Source organism: Cyrtonyx montezumae, unplaced genomic scaffold (assembly GCF_038088225.1).
Source record: "Cyrtonyx montezumae isolate F1298 unplaced genomic scaffold, pur_monq_1.0 scaffold_20, whole genome shotgun sequence".
NCBI lineage: Eukaryota > Metazoa > Chordata > Aves > Galliformes > Odontophoridae > Cyrtonyx > Cyrtonyx montezumae.
Window position 1 is genome coordinate 372980 of NW_027071937.1, and position 20421 is coordinate 393400.

Consider the following 20421-nt stretch of genomic DNA (forward strand, 5'->3'; position numbering starts at 1 on the left):
GGGTGAGGCATCAAAGAAAAAAAAAGAACTGCAGAAAAGAACCCAGCCTGTAGACTGTTGGGGGCCTTCCCTTGTCATCATCAGTGACCTCCTGATCTGAAACATCTGCATTGTCTTACACCGGTCATCAAGACCCACTGTCCCTCTGAACTCCAAATGTTTCCCTTCTCTGCTGTTCCATGCCTCCCTGGGTCACAGGCCCTCGCACACAAATCATTTCAGCCTTTGGAGGGGGCTGAGAGAAAGGCTGGGAGGCTCTGAAATTCAATCCCAGAAAGGGTTGTTTTTTTTTTTTTTTTGGTCCAAACAAGAGTTATTTTTCTTTCAATGAGAATGCTTTAGCATCAAGTGCTTCTAATGCAGTGCCACCTCCTCAGCCTCCTGTGGATGGACAGATGGACTGCTGTCCCTGGGAGCAGAGGACACACTGAGTGGATCTGGTGGGTGCTGTGCAGGGCCTGCTGCCAGGTGTACCCCTGGTGGGTGCAGAAACAGCTGCACTATAAGGAAGCAGACAATGCAACACATTACTTCTTACTGCACAACATCCTAACTGGAACCTCCACTGGCTGAGCTACTGGCTTGTGTGCACAGACTGGAGCAACAAAGAGCCACAGCATTTCACCTTAAATCCATGAGATAAATGAGATCTCAGATGGTTTTCTGAAGACGCTGTTTCTGAAGTATTCACATCCTATTACTGCATTGTTCTGGTTTGCATTTAGTGTTTCTGTTAAAATAGTTTTCGGAGCAACAAACTTTTCAGACTCAGGACTATCACGGTTTCACTAAGCCTCTTCCCCAGGCATGCTCTGATATCACACTGGCCACTGCGATTCAGCTATTAGCTAACTGACCTTACAAGTCTGCAGATGTCTTACAGGCACTCCTTACTGATCACCTGGATATTCAACATAGCTTTCAGCTCACTGCCCCCAGTCCTTCACTTGCTGTAGAGACTGTCACCAAACTGATACAGATTTTGAGATTTGAAGGGAGCTATGCTTAAAGGAAGCACAAGCTTGCCAAAGGGAGGCACTGCTACCTTCCAGATTCCTTCACTTGCTGTTCTTTGAACAATGCGATGTGCATTTTCACTTGCTTCCATGTGGAACAAACAAATCTGAAGGAAGCAGCAGTGCACTCTTCCGTGCACATCAGACGTGGGAATTTTCCCATCCCAATGCCTGGTGCTGCCCAGGTCCCTCAGAAGACATGGGAAATGGTGTGTCTCGGCGACGAGAGCACCCTGGACAGGCCCCAGCCTGCAGGAACCCTGGGCAGGTCGCTTTGGAAAGGACTTTGATATCTGCTGAAGCAAAGTGTCATAGGAGGTGCAGACATTTCCCATGCATCAGATGTGTGCTCAGGCTGAGGAGCATGAGGTCGCCAGGAGACTGGCTGGGGGGGAAGGGGAATTCCTGAAAGAAAATTTCTTAAAACACTTAATTAGCACTGACTTCTAACATCCAAACTTATTAAAGAAAGTGCATAAAGATGAAGAATACAAAGGAGCTCGACACACCTTCTAAAACTAGGACTGGTGGGCAGTGCTGAGTAAACTACCCCATAGCAAATCAGTTGGCGTATCTCTACTGGTAGTTCCAGGCTGGATGAAAATAAAGAAAATCTTAAGTCTCTTGTTCCCTTGCTTTTGATTGCAGCTTAAAAAAATAATGAGGGAAAAAAAATTATTAGTCTATACCCCAGAATGCAGCATGCCTTTGAAATTTCCCAGACTTCTGTTTCAAAAATCACAGCAACCAGTATAAACTTCACAAACCCACTGAGGAGGCAACTCTTCAAATACCTGTGGTTTCCCACATTTTCCAAGAAAAACAGAAAGATTTATAGTTTCTCATGTTAAATCTGAGAGGCTAAACTTTGAGAGACATACTTGCCCACCTGCTGCATGTGTATTAGTTCTAGCTGAAGAGAAGTCAATAAAAATGGAGAAAGAAGAATTTGCAGAGCTGGTTGAAGTAATAAGATTTGTTTCAGAGCATCTGATCTTTAGACTAACAGACTTCCAAACAGTTGGACAAGTAAATAAAGCACCACAGGGAACCACTAGTTGAAATAGGTTACTGCAGAGATGCACACAAAGGAATTCCTACAACTAAGAAAGGACTGGAGCTACGAAACTTAAAACACCGGCTATTGGGATGAATTGCTGACTTCTACAACACTTAAGAGTGAATTCTATAGGTACCCATGCCTAGAGAACTACACCAAAATCTGTTCTGAGCTTTGGACAAACAAACCCCTGAACAACGCTATTTTGTACTTCACGTTGATCCCACACTTAAGAGATTATTTGATTTCTGTTCCATTTTCTCCTTCCTCTGCATGGAAAGTGTGATATGTGTCTCCACATGGTCTCACATACATGAAGGAAAAGGAAATATCTTCTTGAAAGGCTTTTCTTTCTTTAGAAAAATAAAATTTAAACACAAAAAGTTCACCTACAAATGCTCCCACCGTCCTCCTAGGATTTTTCTGCACCACAAATCCATCTCCTCTTGGAATTAGGAAGGATGGAAATAAAACAGCAAGTGCAAGTCACTCACAGCAGTGCTCAACATGATACATCAAACCCATGTAGTAATCACAGCTTAGACCAAGCAGGGCAGGATGTGTAATACAGTAGGCAGTTTTCTGCTCTGACTGAGCAAAGCACAGGCAGAGAACAAAGCCAGAGATGTCCCATGTTCATCTAGCTACGAGGGGTGGAGGTGATGCTGTTGTAAGGTGCCATCTGATCAGGACTTCTTTTCTGTGCTTGACATGAATAAGGGGATTAGGATGGCAAGTTTCCGTGAGCTCACTCCATCGGACAAAAGGCCCTGAGGTTTAGTGTCACACTGCCTGACAAAAGTACAGGAGGCTGTCAATCAAGGGCTGCTAGGTACTTGTGTCGGTGACATAATCTTATTAGAAGATAAACCAGTGAAATCCTTTTCACGATGAAAAGTTACATTTAATTGCTCCTTTGCTTTTCTTCTCTTGCTCTTGTTCATTTGTCCATTTAACTTCGTTAACGTTCACTATTACAAGAACATAATGGGACAAAATTGCACGCCACCTACACTATAGCTCAGAAGAAATGAACAACTGAGGATCCTGAAGGATAGTAGCATCTGCAGAAGTAGCATCGGTTGTGATCTTTTAAACAGAAGGTCAGAAGTAACTGAATTAATTAGCAAGAGTACTCATGCACAAGGATAAACATTATGTCAGTTGCTTTAATACAAAAGTAAGCTGCAAAAAGACTGAAACACCGCAAAGCTCAGACTCTGTGCGACAAAGAAAGGGAAACTTTTAGTATTCTTCTAAAGGAGCAAATCCATATTTGCCTTAGACATGCATCTGTTTCTCTCACACAATTCCAGGTTTGCTTCTTTTTGGTTTTTGGAAGGCAGCTGATACAGAGTGAGTCGCCTTGCACTGCCCCACAGTGACCACGGAGAAACACAGCTGGACCCAGAGGAGTGAGCCAGGAGCACGGCTCGAAGCCGGGACCCGCACAGGGAGGACAGGCCTGACCCACACACACAGGCAGCATGGAGGCTCTCTCACATCTGAGATGCACGTGAGGCTTGCACAGTGCTGCCTTGAGGCAGAGGAGAGAGACAGGTTGCTCAGCATCCAGCTCTGGTGCAGAGGATGTGGCACTACTGCTCCTGGGCACGGTGCAGCTGAAACCCATGCAGCCAGCAGCCACTGCGCGGCAGCCCACACATATCTTGGCCATATGAAGCACAGCTCCCAGCCACCATAGGACTGATGCCCTCACCTGCGGTCCCTCAAACATCCCAGGATAGCCCAGCCACCACTCTGTGCCCCTGGGGCCAGTGCACATGACGCAGGTTGCATGGCTGGGGCGGGCAGGGCACTGTGCTGCATCTCCTTCTCCTCTCCCATCACAGCCCCTGCCTGCAGGCTGTTTGCCCTGGCTGAAGCTCCCAGCAGTGTCAGAAACAGCAGAACAGCAGGAAGCTGTGAAAAGTTAGAAAGCTATTTTCCAAATATTTCGAAACTGGGGAAGAAAGTTTGGACTTGACCTTGTTTTAGCACAACAGCTCCAACAATGGCTAGACTTAAGGTCAAGAAGTCTGTCCCACAGAAATAAAACTGAACATAAAGATAAGCCAAGACTTTGTCAGCGACAGAAGAGGAGAGTTATCCAGGACACAGTGGCTTAGACAGCCCCAGAAAATGCCTCTGGGAAGTAAATCAGCAATTACCATGCAGTTTAGTTACCCTAAGGCCCCTGGTTCTTCAGCTAGCTGTGTGTGTGTAAATAGCTACTGATGAAACCGGGTAAAAGGAAACAGTTATTAATGCAGGATCACAGCCCAAGCTACTGGCTATGCTTCTCAAAACAAATTTTTAAATCATCACACAATTGTCACAATTAATACACTACAAATGTATTCTCTATAAACTGCTGGTGTCATTGAAGTGGCACAGAGTCCCACTAAAATACATTTCACACTAAGCACCTGAGTGTGTATATTACCCAAATAACTCAGCTTTGCAAGTGTGAAACATGCAAAAAAAGAAATGAATTCCGTTTATTTTATACATAATGTTCCTTATGTCATCCAAGTGCCTGTCCAATCAAGAACAAACCATCATTTTAAGCTAAAATGCTTTGAGAAATTCAATGTGAAATTCAACTCTTCCATAAGTCAGATGATCTTAAGTCAGATGAGTCTTCAGAGTTCTTTAAGAAAACCACATTTAAGGACAAGCAAAAAACTCTGACAAGTGCCCTAATACCTTGCATTTTTAGTGAAAAATTGCATGAAAAGCTTAAGGGAAAAATATCAGTAACAGAACAAAAAAAAATGAACATTGGTTAAATGGTGGCAGCTGGTCACCTAGTGAAAAGCAAACTGTCAGATTACTGGGCTGCCAAGCCATGCCACTGACGCCTCACAACCACTTTGCCCGTGTAAATCTAACTCCAGCTTCTGGAAAGACAATTCCAAAGCACCTTAAGATATTATAAATTAACTACCTGATTTACTATTGTTTCCCCCCCTCAAAATAAGCTTCCATATAAAACATTATGAATATTCTGTAAATGTGCTTAATTATGTTTTCAAGTGTTTAATCACACATTTGATATCTGCTAGCTCGATGTTAAACACTAAAATCCCTGTTAACTAAATCCAGAGAACTTATCAAAAACATTTGCAAGCAGATTCTTTGCTATGCACCCAAATTTCTATTACATTTTCTTCTGAAATCATCAGAAGATGTGAAACCAGATCATGCTCAAGCTCAGCTCTACCAGGTAGCAGCAGTGGTCATCTCCACGTGAAACGTCGCACTTCGTAGGATAATCAGTGGAACAGAACTAACACAAAGGAACGTTTAAAAGATCCAAAATAGCCACCAGAAAAAGGACAATGGTGACCTAAATGCAGAAATTTATTTTTACTGATCAAACTCAAGCAAATCCATGAAAGCATTAGGAAGCGCTGTCAACTGCAGCTTGAAATCTAAGAAAGTAGCCATTCAAAGCACAGTAGGCCCTTATAAACAGTTAATCCACGCAGCTGCAGTAGTTAAAGCAAACACACTACCCTTCACTGCACCATCAATTACACCTTCCCAGAAAAAAAAAATTACACAAACTTTGTAGGATTTTTCAGAGAGAAGATGGATTCTTTTGGAGACTTGAGGTCACGACTGGGCTGTTTAAAGTATATTATTAACAAATAAACATTTATTGCAAAAAAACCCTATAGGCCTTTGGGGAGGAAAATTGTGTTATTTTTGGCATCAAATGACACAAGCCATTTATGACATGAATGGCTATCACCAACAGACTGATGAAATGGCAAATGTCTCCCACTTAACTTCCCCTGGCTTCCTGAATAAACTTTTTCAAACACTTTTTTCTTCTGAAATGGCAATAAACTCCATGTAATTTTGGTTTTCTCTCTGTTCTAGTTATTTCAAGATCCGTAGCTGGAAAGGGTTGAAGGTACTTCCAGATGGAAGCTGAAGACTCCCCAAAGACTGCTAAGGCGATGAAAATCACATTGTTAGGGTCTGGGGCTCTGCACTGCCCTTGTTTGTATGTATTCCTGCCCAAGTGACAACTTGCAACTGGCTTTCAAATGGCTGGGTGAAAAAGCTGAGGTTTAATTGCGGCTTCCAAACTGAATGAATGTTATAGCTCTTGTCATTGAATGTATCCGCTACGCACCCAGACAACCCCTGCCAAAATATGAGCTTATTTTGAAGTTAAAAAATAAGCCACAATTGGAACAGGCTTCAATTGCGCTAGACAGCCAATATTCGTAGGACGTGTATGAAAGAAAGACAGCCCGTGTGCCTTGGACTTGTTTTACATCCCTTCTGTAACACCAGCATCAGCTCGGTGAGCTCAGCACCACACAGCCCCCAGCCCTGCCCACAGCCCGGGACCGGGCGCTGCCACGGCTGCCCGCCTCGAGCTGGAGCGGCGGTGGATGGGAAGGAGCTGCTCTGGGCAAAGTTGCTCTCCCTGTAATTGCTCTGGAATCGCTGGGGATTCTCCCACATAAAATTAATGCAGGCGCCATCAAGACTAATTTACTCCACACCCACAATGCCATGCAGAGGAACTGGCCCAGGCACAGGCAGGGAGGCCGAGGACAGAGCGGGCAGGAGCTGCCCACCATGCCAGCACCACCTGATCTGCTCAGCAGGATGGGTCCCTGGCAGCAGGCAGAGCCCTACCGAGGGCCAGCGTGTGGCCAGAGCTGGACAGGTGGGAACCCACAGCCATGAGACACACTGCAGGAACCCTACACCCCCCCCCACACACACACACTCCTCTGGGCTGCAGCATCCAGCAGCATGCTCAGCACCATCCCAGTGACCCTGTTAAGGGCGTAGCTGCTCACTGCAGCCTTCTGTTCCCATGGGCTGACTCGGCGTGCACTGCAGATCCAACCACAAAGCCTAGCAGGTTGAAACCAACGATAGCAAGCGGTGATAACATCGCTCAACATTTCACATTCCATTTATTCCCTCAAACATTTTTACTCTGTTTGTAATTTTGCAACATTTCATATACTGCTCTTAATAATAACCCATCCTTTGTACTACACATACTCCCATCCTTCTGCCCCATCTGTACAAAACCAGAGCATCACCTGTCTTTTCACAGACTCATACACGCAAATCAAAGCACACATCCAGGACACGGCCTGTTCTGGTACAAGTGTGAGCGCTCACACAAATGCCAACACGAGCATAAGTAGCACACGGATGCAACGCTGCTCATGTCACTCCTTTGTGACCTTTTAAGGAGAAATGCGTGGACAGCTTCCTCACAGCCTACAAACATCTTGTGAAATGAAGTGCCGATGGAAACAATTTCACTCACATGTGCATAAACAAAAATGGGAAAACATCCTTGTGAGGCTCCTGCACACCTGGCTCGCAGGAAAGGGACTCCTCAGCACAGCAGCATCACTGCCGGCGCAGCCACACCAGGAACAGGGACCGCAGCTCCTGCCTGGAGCCTCACACCGCCCCAAAACCACGCCCCAAGGTGCCCTGCCTAACTCAGGGCAGTCCCACCTAGCGAGGAGGGGGCAGGCAGTAGGCCTAAGCCCTGGGGAGAGCTCCATACACCAGAAGGGCCCTGTCTGAAGAACCGAGAAGCAGTACTTGCAATTTCCCATGGAATTGTTGTAACTGTAACGCAATGGAAACCAAAGCAATAACAGCACGGTAACAAAGTCCCAGGCTGCAGCGAGGACGTGCTCAAATACAACAACTGTAGGCACAGAAATGAAGGGAAAAAAAAGCCACTTACCTTCATAAGACCTCAAGTATGCAAGGATCTCCAGCAAGAAACCCCCACCTCCACTGCTAACCTTTACCTGAGGTCTGGGCAGGGGTGGATCCTGGCTCCAGCCCTTCCAGTCAATCAGGTACATTGCATGCACCTGAGCTCCCCTGGGCTGGCCCTGCCTTCCACCAGGTGCTCCATCACACTGACTGAGCATTTCTGCTACAGCTGTAAACAGAGAGAGGACTGCCAGTATGCAGGGGAACTTGAAGTGAGGAGTGGGAGCTTATCTTTGTCAAGATGTTTGGTGAAGGTAGAGGTGGGCCCCTAATGCCCAGCTGCCAGTACCCCTACCTAACCTGGGGCTCACCACTGCCCTCACTGGCTGCAGCAAAAGCAGGAGCTTTGCCACAGGGTCACCCCACATGCAAACCTTCCACTGTTCGTGAGGTCTGTGCCAGGACCCAGCTGAGAGCCAACTCACAGTGTTATGTGATACGCTTAGGGCAGTCTGGGCCTACAGAAAGGACTATCCCTAAAAGCTTCGGTGAGCAGCCACACCGAGTTCTCTCCAGATATTTGCTATCTGTAAACCTGATGCTGAGGATCTTCCAGTCCAGGCTCTCATGGGTGCCGAGGGATGGACAGCAGCCATAGCCCAGTACAGGGAGCTACCCCAGGAGCATCTGCTGACCTTGGCCAGAGCTGCAGCCCACCACCCTGAGGCACGAGGGCTGTTCTCCAAGGGCCACAGATAGGTGCTGACTCAAGCCTGCGTGTCCAAGCCATCACGGAGAGGAAATTCAGCCTGCAAGCTAGGACTGTTAATGCCTGCGTAGGGGAGGAGGGAGGATTAGTTTCCTTTCACATGAAGTCAGAAGCACAAACATCCCAACGGCTGCACAGCCCCATCTGCACAGACACCAGGGACCACTGACCCACATCCAGCAGGAGGATGGACTGGGCAACACAGACCCCAACTGCTGGAAGCACACGAGGTGGGGACGGGGCTGCATGCATGGCCAGTTGCACCCGATGCTGAGCAGGACCCCAGGCAGCCAGAGCACCCCTCCCTCCCCCCGGCTCTCTGCCCTCCTGCTGTCCCTGCAGTCGGCTCTTCTGCAGCTCCTGACCATGTGGAATGTTCCTGTGAGGTTCACAGGGCTGGGAGGTGGGCCTGTTCCTGGCCAAGATCAGCCACAGCACCGAGGGCACAGCACCACTAAAATAAATAAATGGAGAGCTGTGGAGTGAACATTAACTACAAAGAAATGTCTGCAGAAGACCCTGAATATTTATGGGTGGTGCCACATGCAGATGTACCCTGCTGCACCAAAGGTTCCCCCAACCAGGGGCTGCTTGCAGTCATTTCAGTGTTTTGTTTGTGGTTGTCTTTTTTTTTTTTTTTTTCCATTTTGCAACTCACTCCATTTCCTGATTTTCTACACTGCTTTATTGGGATTTTCTAATAAATCTGTTCTCTACAATACAGAACTAAATGATCATCTCATCTCACATGCATTTTGAAAAGAAACCTCAGCAAACAGACAACGCTCCATGAAATTGCACTGAAGTTGGGAGCAAATTAGAAATCGGAGATTTCTAATGGGAAGTTGGAAGAACAGGCTCTATCTAGTGATAGAAAAATGACAGCTGTAAGCAAAGTGATTACAACAAAGGACAGGATCCCAGAGGCTGAAAACAACTGTTCCCTGGAGTAACTGTCAATGACACTGCAACCTTTCTCACTCCCCGGTTCTGGTGGGTGCCACGCTGCCGTCACAGCCCCAGCCCCACACAGCTCCCAGTGACCCTGGCTTCACTGGAGCAGCAAAAGCTATCCCAGCTACACCACCCACATCCCCCTTCTGTAGGAAATGTGCTTTCTCACCAATATACAAAGAATGCACTAGTGCTAAACTTGTAAGCAGAAACGCCACAGAAGCAGTGATGTTTCTGTCGGTCTGACAGAACTGTGAGTAATCACTAGCTGTAATAGATGCTTTAAAAGACTATTAGTCATTTCTTCTGCAAATCTGCTCACTTCCTCTCATAATAATCTACAGTAAAAGTAACAACTGTGAAAAAGACGACGGGTGTAGAATGTTATGTAAGGACCTTTATGTTTTGTTTTTTTAATCAGTGAATGCTGATTCAGGTTACACTGAGAAGCAAACACATGAGAGCAAACTTCCTAACAGCTACCAGGAGGATTTGGTCCTCAGCATGTGCACATAAATTCTATTAGCTCTTACTGGGAGAGTGCATGTGCACGCTTGTACATTATAAATAATACACTGATTGCAGTAAAATCAAGAGCCAAACTCTGCCCTTTGATGAGCGAGGATAGCTCTCATTGAAGTCAATAGGAACTGCATGTTCACAAGTTCATGTCAACATTTGCAAAGGAAATTTTTTTGCATATTAAAAATAATATGTAGTGTATTTTGGAAGCAAAACGAACGACCTCTCTCACAAGCATTCTCCGTAAACATGTTGGCTTGTTACAGAAGCACCAGAGTACAAACCCTTACGAAGCTCCTACGAAATGCTATCCCTTCTTTACATTTATATTAAATGGCATTTAATCAATCTGCGCTGTAGCAGTTCTGCTGTGTCTATAATGAAGGTCTCTGTTAAAATTTCAAAACCAACACAATAACTCAGTGGAATTAATCATATTAACAATTCCTTTACTGTAACACAATCTTGCAGATGCCCACTTGTTCAGTCACCCACGGCAACAGTTTTTGAAAAGAGAGTAAAATTCCCTCTGCTCATTCTGAGCACCGCGGCGAGAAGCACGCAGGCAGCTCTGAGGTGGGCTGGTCCACTCCCACCTCAGTCCTGAAAAGTTGTAACACATTTTGGATTCCTCTAGTAACAGGAATCTGAACACTTCATCTTCCATAGGCAGGGTATACTTAGTGTTGTACACAAGATACTTCATTTTAAGGGCTTTCCTTCTACATAAACTCCATTAAAATCGTGTAACTTGCCTCACGTTGTGCTTTCTACTAATAAGGTGCATTCAGTATCCAGTAAAGGGCAGCGACAGTACATATAGGCTGGATATGTGTTGGCCGTATAAAAGGAGATGGGCAGTTTGGTTGGTAACAACCAGAGCCTGTTTTCTGAGAACTGCTGTGCACTTCCAGGGTTCTGCTCCAGTCTGCTCATCACATCCCTCCAGCAGTGACGGCCTGCCTGTACTTCTGCAACATGGCTGGTGCCACGGCTGGCTCTGACAGCGGCACTGCGTCAGCTGCAGCGACTGGATGAGTTTGTTCAGATATATTCAGAGCAATTGCAGGCACATTAAGGGGTAAAACAAAAGCAAGACAATATTTCATTTGAGGGATATTGGTCTAGTCAAAGCAAGTTCAAGAACTTAAAGTTACTGTAAGAGCAGTGATATATATATATATATATATATATATATATATATAAAGGAAAGCAACTATTGAAGATCTGCCTCAATTTTATCTTGAATTTAACAGAGCATCTAGAAACAGTGAATAATTCGCCTAAGCAAGGCAAGCAAGATTCAGATCTGTATCAGCAGGCAGCAAAGAACATTATATTTAAAACCAGAAGTCATCTTCTGCTACCTTAAAGGTTTTGCACTCCTGTGCTCTGTATTCTTGAACTCAGGAAATCTAACCTGATTTTTTTATATTTATTTTACATTAGATATTAATTTATTCATGTGTTTTGTTTTATTGTACTTAGTTATTAAAGGAAAGCAGTGGTGCATTTTTCCCTCAGTGTTAACAGTGCTGTTACAGCTTTCACTGCAACATAATCTTATTCTGTTTTTACAGTATCTTCGTTTAGTAAACCTTTCTGCTTTGTAAAAAAAATAAAATCAAATAAAACAAACAAATCTAATATTTTCTATAAAGAGAAAATCATTCCTCAGTGACACAGGTGTATATTTGACAGTCATTCCCTTCTCACTTGGTATGTTTATACCAACTGAGTTAAAGACAGGAAAATTCTGCTCTCAGTTGTACCCATCCAACTGCACAGGATCTCCTCTCGTTTCAGAACCTGCTGCCCGCAGCTCAGCTGTCAGTGTCTGCACCACACTGCTGTGTACACCCAACCAAACTCTTTGTTTCTGAACAAATGTGGGGGTTTGCTCTTTTTTAATGAACAAGACACGGTCGTTTCATTATGAGTCAATCTTTGCCTTCTGAGTAATGCAGCCATCCCCAGATGATGCCAAAACCTTTCTGCCACACAAAACCATCCAAGAGCAATACATGGTTTGTTTACCTTTACTGGAGATTGCTGCACCACTCACTCCACAGCTTTATTTATTTACTTGCTTGCTTTCTTACTTCACTGAAGCAATAGAATGACTGATCATATAAGCAAAAGAAATGAAGGCCAAAAGAAGCACCTATTCCTGTTTTTTTGTTTGTTTGTTTTTTATTTTATTTCATTTTCTGCAAGTGTGTCTTCTGACTTGAAATGTTCTTTTTAGAGGGTACCATAATGTTCTTTTCCCATTTCACCGGTGTTTAAAAATCATAGCCATTGGGAATCTGCACTTTATGCAACTCATTAAATAGGCATAGTCAGTTCAAGCAGCAGAAAATCGCTCTCCAACATTATCACAAAATATCATGATTACCATTAGTACCACATTCTTCCTAAACTGCCAATAGTATGAAACAGCACAAGAACAATTGTGCAAAGCAGACACAACACGGGCTTGCCTGCTCTTCAGCCCAGCACTGCTAAAACTGAGAATTTCAGCAGCCCTCTCTTCCCCCAGTTACCCCACTGAGCTGTCAGCAGAGGTCTGTGCAATTCTTTGTGTCCGGGTGCTGGGCTGCGAGGGCTCTGTGTCTGCGTGCAGAACTGCACATGTGCCTGCACTGCACAGCAAGGGCAGTGCGTTTGGTTTTATGGATTTCCTTACACTGAAGGCCCCGTCCTCTTTCGGGTGCACTCCAACCTCCTGCTGCCTTGCACTGCGAGCGTGCAGGAAAGTCGAGCTCACGTCCAATAATTACTTTATCTGCTGCAATCTTCATGCCAGCAGAAGGAGGTATTAAATAAAATGAAATCTGTTCTTGTTACAACAAGAAGAACAGCAGTGAAGAAGAGCAGGGTGAGTATAAATCTCAGTTTTGTGAATTTTGTCTGGAATGAAAAACAAAAACTACAGTTGCATTATGAAAAAGCTCTCTTCCTTCTTCCAAGAACTTGTTTCCATCTATCCGACTGAGGTCGGCAGCCTCTGCCTCCACATTTTAAGCTCACGAGAGCAGTAAGCATTTCAAGGCATATCTGCTTCATATCCTGCTCCACAACAGAGGAAAGGACGAGGAATATGCATGTACAATTAAAATGCATTAATAAAATAATTAGCCTCAAAAGTTATATTATAATTGAGCTATTTTATCACAATATATTATTGATAATTGAAAAGGTGCAATGTATGTCTCTGAACAAGCTCAGTAGTTTAGGCTAAAAAATAATACATGCAATTTCTTAAGAGGAGAAAGTACACTCCTGTTCATTTTATACCAGTGAAGAAATGTCAGCAGCATATATCGTATGTATTGGTTATTTTTTCTAAGTTTGAAAGTTGACTATTATAAATTATCCTCTTATTAAAATAATTGCATATTGCCTATGCTGTAAAAAGATCCTCCCTATCATTTTCTACAGCGGGTAAGTGTAAACTATACGCTACCATTGCAATTATTTTGTCTGGTGAGGTTGCCACACTTGACGATGGAAACAAAATGTCTCCCCAGACTCTTAAGATATGTTCCACTACAGATCCCTGTGGCATCTCTTCACCCGAACTCCCGACCGAGCTCTGGTCTCTGCCAGCTCTATCAGACCGGGGCTGATCCCAAACCTGCGCAGCCCTTGTGCATGTCCGCAAGGAGATGGATTCCTGCTGACACCATGGGGACCCGAGGGGGCTCTGCCTGAACTCCTGCTATTCTGCTTACGTCATCTGCACAAACAACAGTTACGTTTCCCCAGCACTGCTGCTTTCGGGGTTGTTTGGAGGTGCTCTTAAAGCCCACCCTTACACAGCATGTTAAACCCGGCCAGCGCGGCTGACAGCGCGGGACTGCGTGGATTTTCGGCAAAAAAAGCTGGAGTATTTCAGACACTTTTGAAAGCATTTTTACTGGATGACATAACTTTAAGCATTACTGTACGTCCTGAGCATTTGCCTATGTTATTCCTCATTTGTAAGTTTCAATCTGTTTTTATGCTATCTCACAATGACGCACAAGGAGCACTGCCAGCCCAGCACAGGAGGCACGCGGAGCGGACACCGCTCTGCAAAAGCCACCGATGCAGAAGGAAACCATTGCACTGATTAACAGTGAGCCTGGTTTAAAGAACAGAAAAAAGGGAAACTGAAAACAAATAAAATCTTCCTTTTAGCAAATAGTATTGCCCATTCTGCATGCAGCAGAACTTGAGAGCTTGACTCATTTCTCGCGCCTTGAATTCTGCCTACATTCCACAGCTTGCTCTCACGGCTGAAATGCTTTCCCTCTCTCTCCCTCCCTCTCTGTCTCTCCCTCTCTCTGGAAGAAAAATAACCTCCACGAAAATTAGAGACATTTACTAATAGAAAGCTTTTGTCTTATTTTGAATATAACACACAGCTGCATCAGGAAGCGTTGCTCTCAGTATTACGCTCATGTGAAAGAATTCACACAATTTGGAGGAGTTAACATGTACGCAGCAACAAGGTTTCACAGCACTTTGTTTCCTTCCTGCTTGGTACATGCTGCTCCAGGCTGACCCAACACAGAAAGTACAGACACGGGCAAGGAAGGACTCAAAGATGAAGAACTGTACAAATAGGTACCAGAAATATACTGTAAGTACTTCTTTAATAGCATCCAATGATGATACTAAAACAACGCCTGACATATCCTTAAGAATACCAAAAGTCCAAGCACTTCTCTTTCCCACTCCAAGCAAAACTTAAAACGCGTGACAAATTATGAAATATCTGTGTCAGCTCGTTATGCTGCTCCCTGAATACAGGACCACCTTTACAGCCTTTATTTTCAAAACTAGAATAAGAATATGGATCTTCCTAGAAAATTATATTTATTTTGCATACATACAAAAATGTAACCTGAGATGGTTATTGTTCATGGCATTTAAATATCAGCAATAACTCGAGCAAATCATTATGTAACAATCAGTAGTGAGATGAGAACAAAGCAGAAGAAAAGCAGAACCACAAAAAAAAAAAAAAGGAATATACAAATGGAAAATAAATGCAATATTAATATTAATGTTTTATGTCAGGAAGCGCTATTATGAGTGATACAACAAATAAACTCTTTTAAGCAAATAACCTGAATATAACTGCTGTAAAGCACCTATTTTGGGGAAGCATTCATTCTAGAGGTTTCAATTTACCAGAAAACAAACTTCTTTTACAGAAAAAGTTGTATATGTGTGGTTCCAGGTGGGGATCAGTCCTGCAGTTTGGCAAAGGTCTCATTAAAATCAAAGCGATTTTGTTTGACTCAGGTTTGCGAGAATCCGCCCTCCTGGTGCCATTGTTCTGCTCCGTATTTCTCCCTAAAAGCCCTGCAATCGAGTGCTCTGTGTCCCTCAGAATACTGCATCTTAGCAAAGTAAATACCTCACGTGCAATCAGAAGACCACTGTGTACTCGATCAAGAAAAAAAAGAAAGTTGAATCGCATTGTTATAAAAACAGCACAGAATGCGTGCACAGCAAACGCTGATAGACCGGCGGCATCTTTGTGATCAATTACATTTATCATTCACCTCTGACTACTTCAAACTGTGCTTGGGCCGTCCCCCCAGGATTTATCCGAACATTCCTCGCATAGGGGGAGCATCAGACAGCCAACCTTTCTATAAAAAAAAAAGACACATTTGTAGCCTCCTCCTAATGCCAAATGCCCTCATCCCAGGATGGGCAGGACTCGTTCCTGACCCAGTGAAAGGTTTAAGGTCTGATATCTGACCCATCAGAAACTTGCTTTCATTAGAAAGACGAGACAGCAGCTTTCCAAAGATATACACACAGCGCTTGATTATAGTCCTGGGAGTTCTGGAGAAATCTGACCTTTAAATTACATTACTACATGCAGAAAATCTATTTAAAGTACATTTCAGCAACTAAGATATTTCAGTAATCTTTATTCTCCCTCTTCTTTTTTTTTTTTTTTTTTTGCAGAGCTCTCCACAGAGGACTCAAGTATCAGAAAGCACCTGATCCTACTGACACCGACCCGCTGTGTACCGGCCCCGTCGCAGCCGCGCCCAGGGCAGGCAGTCCGCAGGGCACGGCGCTGCGCGGTGTGCCGGCACCGCGGGCCGCCCGGGAGCCTCGCTGCTCCTCCGCTCTGAAAACTGACCGCCTGCATCGTGCCGCCGTGGACGCAGTCTGCGTGTCTTTATGGCCCTTTTGTACTTCAGCTATCGCAAAAGGTTTCTCTACGTCTAAAACGCTGCCGTCAGGGAAAGCACGCAGGCGATGTCAGCATCGGTTCACGTTTGCTCTCTCGGGCTAATAAAATTTCAGAGAAAACAAATTTGGATGTACCGTGTCTCCCCTCCCCTTTCCATGAGCTCCTTCTGCTGTCAGTCCTCAGGGGCACACACAGCAGGCCACCATGTAATGTCACACTAGGTGCTGGGATGCAACAAAGGCCAACATGTTGATATCTTTTTATTGCTCGTCAGCCCGGTTACCCCGCTTCCCCCTGAACAATCGGACACCTTTGATAATACAGAAATTTCTGAAGAAGTTACATTGCCGTTTTCAGTCAAAGAAGTTTCTCTTCCCCCAAAGCAATGCTCTCACCATCTCGCTTTCCAACTTACAAAACGTTATCCTTCATTTTCCAGAAACTAAAGATAGGACTGAAGTGATACGTTTATTAATGAGCATAAATATTTCTATTGCCAAATAATGCCCGTTATTTGCCTGTCTGATTTCCAGGTACCCCAACAGCTATTTTAAATTCCTTCTCAATTAAGAAAAGTTCCTACGGTAACGCTGCCTTCATCGGCAGGAGTTTCATCGCCCTCCCACTACAGCTGCTCCGGTGTGTTTCATTTTGTGGAGAACTCAAATGCGAAGAACGTGGGGATGCCTCCCCAGTAGGAGCACGACAAAACACAAATATTGCTGAAGCCTCACCCCACAATGGCAGGACTGCGGCAGAGCAGCGGAGAACTCTGCTTTACTTTCATGTGAAGTACCCAGGCCCGTGGAAGATTCTTTAATAGCATGCTGGTTAGGGCTGCAGTATGAAATAACACGTTTTGTTGTAATTCCTAAACAGGGGGACATTTATCTGGGCCATTTATACAAGAGTTATAACCCTAACAATATTTATACTCAGCATGTCATGTTAGCATTTACTACCAGTTTCCATGGAGATGGATTTTCATGCTGTAGCTATGAAATGCACATTGTTGCCACTAAGCCACTTCAGGCCTTTCTGGAAGCCTGCTGAATGCCTGACAAAAGTTGATGCAAACCAATAGTTGTTGTTCTTTGTTTGTTGCCAGACTTCTAGCAGAGCCATATTATGTCCTAGTGATTGAAGTGCCCATGTTCGCCCCCCTCCCGGCACAAAAAGGATCCTCAATTTCGGTGACAAGCATGAAGTGGGCTTCTGCAGGGGAGGACAAACACCACGCAGGGCCGGAGCTCTGTCTCCGCACAAGGACACGGCGCGGCGGGGGGCTGCTTTCCCGACAAAGCCTGACATTTTGGGGACAAAGTGTAAATAAAATAAAGCGCGGGGAGCGCCCGGGCCCGCGAGGAAGGAGGCAGCGCCGGGCTCCTCCCGCCCCGCCCGGCCGCGGTGCCACGGTCGGCGCCAGCTCCTGCGGGCACGGCCCCGCGGCACGGCCCCGCTCACCCCCGCATACCCCCGCACGGCCCCGCACCCGCTCCCTGCCCCCCCCTCCGCCGAGCAGAGGCGCCCCGACGGCCCCGCTTGGTCACCTCGGGGCTCGCCGTCCGCCCGCGGCTCCGCCGGGCTCCTCCCGGCCGGGTCAGCGCCCGGGCGCGGCGGCAGGGACGCGGGCTCCCCGGGCCGTCCCCACGCAGCGCCCCGGCGCCGGGACGGGTCTCGGCCTCGGGCGGACGGAGCCCCCACACGGGACCGGCTCCCCGCGACGGTGCCCCCGAAGGCCGCGGTGCTGACAGCCGGGCGGGCCGCAACGAGCCGCCCTCTCCGACGGCACCGCGGAGCGCAGCGGGTCCAAACGCGAGGACGTTCGGACTCGGCGTTATTTCAGCGCAACGCTCATTTCCAAGCGGCCGCTCCGCCCCGGCCCCGGGGTCCCCGCCGCCCTCAGCAGCCCCGGGCGCTGCCCCCGCTCCCGCGGCGCTTCGGGCGTCCGCACGCCCGCGGCTCGGAGCCGGCTCGGGGCTCCTCGGCGCCCCTCCGGGCCGGGCTGAGCCGCGCTGCCGAGCCGCGCCGAGCCGCGCCGAGCCGGTCCGGGCCGCGCCGGGCGCACGGTGCTCTTACTGTTGGTAGTCCTGTTTGCAGTAGAGCTTTCGGTCCCGGAAGTAGCAGCTGGTGGTGAGGGCTTGCTGACACACCGCGCACTGCAAACACTCCTCGTGCCAGGAGGACTCGTTCACCCTCATCAGAAAGCGATCCGAGATGGGCCTCTGGCAGCCTTCGCACACGGCCTGGTGCGGGCACTCCGACCCTGCGAACGGCAAAGCGCGGCGTGAGGCGGCGGGACGGCCCCGGCCCCGGCCCCGAGCTCGGCAGCACCGCGCGGAGCGGCCGCTCCCGGCGCGCGCCCCGAAGTGTCACTCGCGCAGCCCCGCGCCCGCAGCCCGCGGTCAGCCCCGCACGGCGCGGCCCGGGTCGGCGCGGAGCCGCGGAGCGTCCGCTCCGGGGCACGGCCGAGGAGCGAGAGGGACTCACCCAGTAACACTCCGAGCGTGGCCGGACCCGAGCGCAGCGGGTGATCTTCCATCTTGATGCCGTCCAGCATCTTGGCGCAGTCCGTCGGGCCGCGCGGGAAGCACCTCTCCAAGGACTCGGGGCCCGAGGCGATGTCCATGGGGCGGCGGCGCGGGGGAGCCGGGGACTGCGGGGCCGCGCACCCCGCGTGGGGCCGAGCGCGGGGCGCTGCGCTGCCAGGAGGAGGGAGCGCTTTTACTTTTATCTGGGAGACATGAGGCGCGCTTCCTGCCGGCGCTTCCAGAGACGGGGGGCAGAGGAAGGAGCCGGCGCCGTGCCCATGGGGCGGCCGCGCTACACGGGCGCGCACATGCCGCGCACACGGCGCGGGGCAGCCGCGGTGTCACCTGCTCCCGGCAGCGCCGAGCCCCACGCCCGCAGGAGGGCCCTCCCGGGGCCGGGCCGGGCGGAGCGGTGGGGCCGGGCGGCGGCGGGGCTTCCCGGCGCTCCGCAGCCCCTGTGCCATGCGGCGTCCCGAGGAGCCGCGCCGTTTAGAGCAGGGGCCGCGGCGGAGGAACACACCCCCCGGCGCCTCACCCCTCCTCAAACTTGCTGACATTTGAACTCCATTGGTGCGCGCAGTATCGCTGCGCCGCGGTGATCCGTCTCCTCGACGTCAAATAGTGCCCTGGCCCCGGCGGGCCCCCGCAGCCCCCGAAGCGCGGCGGCGCCCGGGGCGCGGGGCGGGCGGGCTTCGCGCACCCCGGGGCGGCTCGGCCCGGCTCGGCCCCGCTCGGCCGCGGGGCGCAGACCGGGTGCGGAGCCGGGGCGCGCTCCGGGATGGGGAACCGGGGACCGGGAGGAGAGAGCGCGGTCGCCGAGGAGCCCCGAGCCTCAGCTCCGCCGCGCCGCGTCCGGCCGGGCGGCAGCCGACAGCCGGCGGCGCGGCCCGACGGCGGCTCCTGGCTCCTGCCCCGCGGTACGTAGCTGCGCCGCTTCCCCCGCTTCTGGCGGCCCCCGGCCGGGTGCGGGCAGGTGGCGTCGGGGCCCGACCACAACGGGCAAGCCCTCGAGCGGGAGCCGCCGGGGCCGCGCCTGAGCCCCGCGCCGGCACCTGGCGGGGCCGGAGTCACCTCGCCGCTGCCGCCCGGGGCCGCGCCCGGCTCGGAGCTCCGCGCTGCCCACGGCGGGGCCCGGCCCGAGGGAGCGCCCGGCGGCCCCGCGTCCCCCGCGGCGTCACCCGAGGCCGAGGGCGGCGGAGCGGCCCGCGCTGTGCCCGGGAGGGCTCCTTGCGCCCTTCGTACAGAGCGCTTCGTGCCGAAGGCTTCGGATGTGTTGTGTTTTTTCGTACTCTTAAATGCAAAAGTACTGGAACGCGTAGTTGCTCCGTGTTTATATACATAATGCGCATATTTGCACACAATATGCATGTGGGAAAAAAAAAAAAAAAAAAAAAGAAAAAGCAACCGTTTTTTAATATATCGCGCTCTTCTGTTTTCCTGTTCGGAACCAATCCCCGAGCAGCGATACGCACTGATCTCCGCACGCGGGAGAAAGATCTCCCGAGCTCCCGGGGCTCGCGCTTTCCTTTCGTTTTTGTTTCTCTGCTGATACTGTTAAAATTCAAATCTAAGGAAATAAAAATCTGGAAAGGATTCAGCGCGAGGTTCTTAATGTGACCCGTGCTATGCTG

At 48.7% G+C, this 20421-nt stretch overlaps 1 protein-coding gene across 2 annotated transcripts in view; it reads right to left on the reverse strand.

The window, feature by feature from the left end:
• LMX1B (LIM homeobox transcription factor 1 beta) overlaps positions 1 to 19227 on the reverse strand; it is a 95237-nt gene extending 76010 nt beyond the window's left edge. For both annotated transcript variants that reach the window (XM_065737348.1, XM_065737347.1), the window contains exons 1-2: positions 18750 to 19227; positions 18339 to 18525 (exon numbers count right to left, since the gene is read on the reverse strand). In XM_065737348.1, coding sequence (XP_065593420.1) covers positions 18339 to 18525; positions 18750 to 18888 — 326 coding nt within the window. In that variant the 5' untranslated portion in view covers positions 18889 to 19227. The remainder of the gene's footprint in view (positions 1 to 18338; positions 18526 to 18749) is intronic.
• Between the last annotated feature and the right edge of the window lie 1194 nt (positions 19228 to 20421).